The sequence below is a fragment of the Propithecus coquereli genome, unplaced genomic scaffold, assembly GCF_000956105.1.
Source record: "Propithecus coquereli isolate 6110/MARCELLA unplaced genomic scaffold, Pcoq_1.0 Scaffold173, whole genome shotgun sequence".
Classification (NCBI taxonomy): Eukaryota; Metazoa; Chordata; class Mammalia; order Primates; family Indriidae; genus Propithecus; species Propithecus coquereli.
In genome coordinates this window covers 516,670-524,516 of record NW_012141969.1, presented here as the reverse complement: position 1 = coordinate 524,516, position 7,847 = coordinate 516,670, and the positions used below count along the sequence as shown (strand labels likewise).

Genomic DNA, 7,847 nt, shown 5'->3' with positions numbered 1-7,847 from the left:
GGGCTAGAGGGCCATGGCATCATCTTAGCTCACAGCAACCTCAAACTCCTGGGCTCAAGCGATCCTCCTGCCTCAGCCTCCCTAGTAGCTGGGACTACAAGCATGCGCCACCATGCCCGACTAGTTTTTTCTGTATATTTTTTAGTTGTCCAGCCAATTTCTTTCTATTTTTAGTAGAGACGGGGTCTCGCTCTTGCTCAGGCTGGTTTCGAACTCCTGAGCTGAAACAATCCGCCCACCTCGGCCTCCCAGAGAGCTAGGGGGCCTTTTCCATTTTATGTGTTGTAGCACGGTTAACGCTTTTACTATGTGAGGACGTGGGAGTGATGGGGACTGCGACTGGGGGCACAGACAGTAGTGAACAATTTGGAGGAATGGGTGTTGTGGTCCCCACTGTGTCAGTTGAAAACCGATGGGAAACCTGAGCCTCTGCCCTGTGAGGTGCTGGGAGGTTCTGCTTTTGAAATGGCGATTTCCTTCTGCATAAGGTACAAATACAGACCAGCGATGTTCTTGAAATTGGCAGATCTCCTCCATCCCTGGAGGTGCCCAGTATTGTGTGTTGATGATAGTTACATTTGTTTTCGTGTCCCAAAAGTTTTAGGGTTCTTTGTTTCTTTCTATTTTTTGTTTGTTTGTTTCTGGCTCTGGAAAGGTCATTCTGATCTACCCAGATACTTTGGGGAAATTTTTAATTTTAATTGAGTTTTTGAAATTTAAAAAATCTTCCCTTTGATATTGTGGTTTAACTGAACATCTGTCTATTAAAAGTCCATGTTTTAATGTTATGACTGATAATATTTTGATTCATTGAGGGTTTTTTGTTTGTTTTTGGTCTGAGATAAAACAGTTGCTTCTGTACATGGTTTGAACATGCTTTCCTTGCTAGAATAGTCTAGTTCCTACAGAACGAGAATCTGATCCTGTCAGCTTCTGCGTTGCTTGGTCTTGTCAGATGAGGTTAAGTTATTATTTTCCACAATGACTAAATGTGATGTAATGGAAGACATCTTTAAGAGCTCTGACTTCTCTATTTGAGGAAAAAATAGTAATCCTTTAAAACAGTGTTACCAAACAAGAGAGAGAACAAGGGAACTAGCGAGAAAGGAGGGGAACTACGGTTATGAATACCAGGTCATGAGGAGTACATGAAGAAATTCAGATATTGAGCCTGAAGAGGAAAGGCCCAGGGCAAACACATGGAATTTGAAGGGATATCATGTAGAACAGGTACTTGATTTGGTCACTGATACCCCCAAGGACAAAAGCAGGACCCACTGTCTTTTTTTTCAGTTGAGTGATTCCATCTTCCCTTCATAGAAGATCATAGCACACTGTGGTGGAGTTCCCAGAGGGAAGGACACTTACCCTCTAGCCCAGACTGGGAGGCTGAGGGAAATTTCCCCAGGGGAGGTGCCTCCCAGGGCAAATATGTGAAAGGTTGAGGTGGGAAAAAAAGGCATTTGAGACAGAACAGTATGTGTAAAAGCACAGAGATGTGAGAGCAAAAGGGCAAATAGTTTGGTGGGGCTGGAATGCATAGGGGTCAAGTTGAGGAGATCCCAGAAATAAGGGTAGTGAGGTGCCTTGGGTGTTATGTTTTGGATTTTGCCTGGAAGGCTTTGGGCAGTGCGCGAAGGCATTTAAGCAGAAGGATGAGCAAACAAAGCTATATTTTGAAAAAGTGATGGGAAGGCTGGATTGGAGAGTGGCATGACGGGTCATAAGGCAGCAAGTTCTAGCGAACCTGGTGAGGGCTGAGGAGTATGTACAGGACATGGAAGGGAAAGGGTTTGTGAGATAATAAGAAAAAAAGATCAACAGATTCAGTGGGTAATTGGCTGTGGTGCTGAGGAAGGATTTAAAGATGGCTGGTTCCAGCTGCCAGGTGGGAAGTGGTGTCATCCTTCAAGATCAAGAATACAGGAGAAGCATGTGGAAAGATGGCGAATTCAGTTTTGAACTCGTTGGGTTTGAAGTGAGACTTAGAAGGAAATGTTCAGCCGACTGTTGGGTATGTAGGTCTAAGGCTCAAGGGAAATCTAGGCTGGAAATAAAAATCTGGGAGCCATCAGTGTGTTTTTGGTGTTTGCAGTCTTAAAGTAGATAGAGTCAGCCAGGGAGAGAGATGTAGACTAGAAAAGCAGTGAGGGTCAAGAATGGAGCCCTCAGATCTCCAAAGTGGAGTATGCAAGGTGATCTATTTGGATGCCAGGAAAATGTACTAGAACTTCCATTTGTATCTATTTTCTTTTTGAGACAGGATCTAGCTATGTTGCCCAGGCTAGTCTCAAACTCCTGGCCTCAAGCCTCATCCTCAGGCCGATCCTCCCACCTCAGCCTCCCAAGTAGCTGGAATTGTAGGCACGTACCACCGCACCTGGCTCTATATCTACTTTTTTATTTCATCTTTTTAAAAATAGTAATGGTCAGAGTTTGTCTGATGTTTTCTCATGATTAGATTGTGAAGACTACTACTACTATTTGAGAAGTTAAATAAATTAAGGGCTGAAAATTGTCTTTTGGATTTGGTGAGTTGTTTCAGTGGCATGATGGGGTCAGAAGCTGTGGCTTAGGTAGTAAACATGATATGAAGAAGTAGAGAAGCAAATGGTGGTTGACTACTCTTCCCAGATTCTTCCTCTGAAGGGAAGCAGAGGCTGGTAGCTGGTGGAGACCAGTAGGACCAAAGGAAGTCTTTTAATTTTAGAATAGGAATACCACAGTTGTATTTTTATGATGAAGTGAAAGGGCCAATTAATTGAAAGGGGAAAATTGGTAGTTCAAGGTGTGACTTCATTCATTCATTAACTCAACAAGTATTTATTTAGCACCAATGTGTCAGGCACTGTTCTCAGCCCTAACTCCTCATATGTTGTCTGTCCCGGAATAGTAGCTTAATAAACAATGAATGAATGAAGGTGAATGAATGAAGGTCCTAAGAAGGCTGAACACAGGATGGTCTTAGGCTAGAGGAGGGACACATCCCTGCCCTCATGTCTGGAGGGAGAGGAGATCCAGGTAGGGGCTTGTACAGATACATTTGTGGTGGGGAGAGGAAGCAGGTAGTAGCTCGAGGAATTCCTCTGCCTTCTCTCTGAAGCTGGAGATGAGGTTATCTGGTGAGACTGAGTGGGGAGTGATAGCATAGGAAGTTGAAAGTGAGGAAGCCCATTTCAACTCAGTACAAGAAAAATTTTTCAAAGGACTAGAATGTTGGGACAATGAAGCTGATTGCTGGCAAACATAGTGTTTGTAAAATGAGGTGGTGTCCCTCATCACTGGTAGTATTCAAGTAGAGGAGAGTGACTTTCTGCCAGGTATCCCTGAGGCATGATACCTGCAGTAAGCAGAAGTTTGGACAAGATGACCTTTTTTAGTATAGGAGTCCATGACTCTAAGGTTTTCTAAAGCTCTGGGCTCCTGAAGGACTGTTGTGTAGGCATGGAAGTTGAATCTAACTATGAAGTTGAGGCAAAGTTATTTGGTATAGCTTTGCTGGGATTGAGTGAGTAGGGCCATGTCTCAAAACAAGGATATCTCCAGATCAAAATATGGTTCTTTTTTTCTTTTTTTTTTTTTTTTTTTTAAGACAAGGTCTCACTCTGTGGCCCAGGCTGGAGTTCAGTGGCATCATCATAGCTCACTGCAACCTCAAACTCCTGCGCTCAAGCTGTCCTCCCGCCTCAGCCTCCTGACTACAGGCATGCCCCACCATCCTCCTGCCTCAACATCCCAAAGTGCTAGGATTACAGGCATGAGCCACCATGCCTGGCCAAAAATATGGTTCTTTAAATGTGTATGGTACTTGGAAAGTATAGGTCTCTTGCTGCCCCATTTTTCTTAGAGTTTGCAAAGACTACCATTTCAGCAAACCAAGATGTTTATCAGTTGCAAAAGACCATTCCGTTCTGTTAATTTTTTTTGACTGCCTTCAGTTAGTATAATTTGGAAATTCCTGCTCTGACAGCTGTGCTGAATTGAAACTCATAACTCTTCCTGTTGTATCAGCACCATCCTGAGGCCTTTTATTTACTGCCAATACTGCAACACCAAAACATTTACTGTTGCTTCCGATTTTATTCCCATACCCTGTAAGTGGTGCTTTCCTTAAGTCAAGAGAATAACACTGATGCTTTACTAAAGTCTAATTTTCCCATACTAGGTGTGGCCAGGATTTATTTTGGATTTGGAGCTAATCTTTTCATGGAACCCAAAAGTTTTCATTAATTACTTGTCCCTGTGTAACCTAGACATCGTTGGGTTAATACATAATGGGTGAAGAGGCCAAATATCTCATTCTTAGCCCTGGAGGGCTTATAAAATAGTCCCATTATTCTCATCCTTCATCTTTTAATCCCAGGCCCCAAACCCTTAGACTAGTTGACTTTATCCTTACAGAATACCTTTTCTCACCCTTTTGATATGTCAACTGCAAATACTATTTCCTGGACTTTGTAAAGTATAAAGTGTTTTTATATTTCCACTGATAACGTGTAATTCCCTATTTGACAGTCCTCATTTCACTAGGTTTGCCTATGGGACATAAGGAAAGATGTGACGTATGCTAAGATATACCGACCTGCTAAAGTCTTATAGTGAAATACTAGGAACTTTATGAATTTGCATTTTTGTAGAGAGGGTTGATGGTAGCAATAATGTAGTGATTTCAAGTTTATTTTTTTTTCCTTTTTAGCCTGTACCAGGGTTTTGTTTTTTGCTTTTTAAATTTTGGAGAAATGTCACTAATTTCTAATTCTTGACAAATTGCCACATGCCCCTGTTAAGGGCCACTGCAGAAAGGCATCTGTATCATTAAAAGAATCCTTATAATTGTACTTTTGTTCCAGTGGAATGTATGGACTTAAGTTCTTAGAGTGATACTTTGAAAAAGTATTTGTTCATGTTTAGGATTCAGTATTTTATCCAATCATAATTTAGTATGTTAAGTCAGTGGAGTTTAGGGAAACATGTATTATATCTGTCAACAGTAAAAAAGAGCCAAACTCTGTAAAATAATTTTAAAGAGATTTATTCTGAGCCAAATTTGAGGACCATGACCCGGAGCCACACCCAGGAAGCCTTGAGCAAGTGGACTCGCTGTGGTTCGGTTACAGTTTGGTTTTATACATTTCAGGGAGACAGGGCTTACAGGGAAAGTCATAAATCAGTACGTGGGAGGCATACATTGATTTGGCCTGAAAAGGTGGGCCATCTTTAAGGGGGGACGGGGCTTACAGGTAGGTTTAAAGATTCTTTGACTTGTAATTGGTTAAAGACACGAAGCTTTGTCTAAAGGCTTGGAATGTTTTAACATAAGGAGCTGTTAATCAGAGATAACCCACCAGACATGTATTTGTTGTGTACATTGGGGACCTACAGGTCTGTCTTGCATACCCTTAGGGCTGTTAATGGGTTACAAAGGATGTCCCCAATAAGGGAGCGGGGCATGATGAGGTATGTCTGACCTCCCTCCTTGAGGCAGGCAATTTAGTTTTGGCCAAGAGGGGGTCCATTCAGTCAGCCAGTGGGGGAGTGAGCCCTTAAGATTTTATTTTAGTTTACATATTTAATAATCGTCAAGGTGGGTGTAAAAGATTATGATGCCGATAATTCATTTACTAATCTGTTTTCTTCTCAGGTGTTTTGGGGAACGAATTTATTATACTAAGATCACCAGGGTCCGTTGTTTTCCGAAATGGAAATTGGCCTATACCAGGAGATCGAATCCCAGATGTGGCTGCGTTGTCCATGGGCTTCTCTGTGAAAGAAGTATGTGTATTTTTTTAAAAACGATTGGAGCTGCTTCTAAGAACATTTTTGTTGATTTCTGCTAATAGCCTGAGAAAGCAACAAACATAAGATACATTTGGTACAGATTACAAAAGTTATAAAGCTCTTTTGTAGTTGGGGAGATTTTGGATAAGTGCTTCAAGCTTGGCTTCTGAAACCAAATTATTATAAATCATTACTCATAGTAATGAAATTTTTTGTATATAAGAAAATGCATCTTTCCTACTATTAATAGGATTATATTTTTTTTAGTACAGATGATAGATTTGCTATGAATGATAAAATGTATATGCATTTTGCTTGAGATTAGAAAAACAGTGTGGTCAGTGACCTAGGAGCAGCCAAGGACCTTGGTTTCCTAGAATGAAGTTATAATCTATTGTAGTGGAAGGGGCCTAGATCCCGTCAGTACAAGAGATCTGAAGCTAAGGGCTGAGAAGAAAGGAAATGCAGCTTGCTCTGTCTTGCTATCATTATCTCCTTCCACTTTGTAAGTTTAGTGCCTTTGGATGTAGTCTTTAGATAGCATCGATCCTGAGCGCCCTTAAAACCAGAACCTCTGCATTGGAACTGCTTTGCTGCCAGGCCTAAGGGTAGAGCCCCTAACTTCTTTGCAGACTTTGGGCAACCAAAGTGAACGTGATTATTTGTTTACATTTAAGGATGAAATTTGTACCTAGTTCTTTACAACCTTAAATTTGACTACAAATGGCTGTTAACCTAGAGAAATAATTATTAGTAAACTAATATGAGTTACTTTCAGCAGGAATTATTTTATTTATAAAGAGCTTAATCTAAAGAGAAATGTTAATGACAGTCTTGCTGTGTCACCGTGAAAGATAAAAGTGATGCTGTCTATAGGTAAGGGCAAAAAATGATGTGGGGGAAGAAAATGTTGATGACTACATGAAGAGAAAAGTTTTTGCAATCTAGAATTTGAAAACTACCTGTGTTTTGTGTGCTTGCCTGCATTTTCCCACAAAAGGTTTGAGATGACTTACCATTAGACTTTGTTTCAAATCTGTAGAATTTAAAGAAAGTGAAGAGGGTAGAAATCAGCATTCTTGGTTAGGAGATTGCCACTACTATAATACCATAAATAAAATGTTTACATTCTCTGTGGATTTTCCTTGCCAGCATCATCCCAGAACCCCTTAACTCTGCTTACTTAGATGTTATTGGGGAGATAGTTTCCTGACTTGATAATTAAGCACCATTTTGTGCTATTCAATGTTTAGGACCTTTCTTGGCCAGGACTTGCCGTGGGTAACCTGTTCCATCGTCCTCGGGCTACGGTTATGGTGATGGTGAAGGGAGTAGACAAACTGGCTCTACCCCCAGGCAGTGTCATTTCATACCCTTTGGAGAATGTGAGTATTTATTATAAAATAAAGGGATACATTTTTAATTTTCTCTTGTTAGCTGTCATTCTGAATTGCATTCTTAACACACTTGTCTTTTTTTGATGTACAATTTCTTTTGAAAATCTTTTGAAAACACAATTTCTTTTAAAAAACTTACCTGGTTTCATATGTTTTTTATCATAATTAAAAGTAAAACCATCTGGATCACCTAGCAGTCAGAGGTCAGTATCTCAGCATGTGAATTACAGATGAAATATACAGAGAACCTCTTCCACTTTTACTTTTCGTCCAAATAAAGTGCATGGTGTACCAGAAGTTGAAGATCAGGTATGATTTGGGCAAGCTAGATGACACTACAGCCTCACTGTCCTGTAAGCCGTTGTGGCATGGAGGCCTCTGGAGCACTGTTCCAGCTCGGGTCAGTCCCACGGGGTTGCCATTGCCTGCGTCATTTTCTAACTCTTGTAACATTGAGGCACAGCGTGGGGAGTGAGGCTGATCCTGCACCCTCTGATATTCTGCGCCATTTGTAGGAGAATCTTACATGTGTTGAGATTTCACAAACAATAAGAGTTGTAAAATACCAGCGATATGAAAAGGTAGAGTATGTGATGACATAGAGTTTTCATTAGCTTTATCACTATTCCCAATGGAGAATTATATCACATGGTAGCAGAAATGGGCATTTTT

At 40.8% G+C, this 7,847-nt stretch overlaps 1 protein-coding gene across 1 annotated transcript in view; it reads left to right on the top strand.

Annotated features, from left to right (window-relative positions):
* ATP6AP2 (ATPase, H+ transporting, lysosomal accessory protein 2) overlaps positions 1 to 7,847 on the top strand; it is a 47,549-nt gene that overhangs the window by 21,413 nt on the left and 18,289 nt on the right. Inside the window, exons 2-3 of the mRNA XM_012642097.1 lie at positions 5,642 to 5,772; positions 7,032 to 7,163. Of these exons, the coding sequence (XP_012497551.1) occupies positions 5,642 to 5,772; positions 7,032 to 7,163 (263 nt within the window). The remainder of the gene's footprint in view (positions 1 to 5,641; positions 5,773 to 7,031; positions 7,164 to 7,847) is intronic.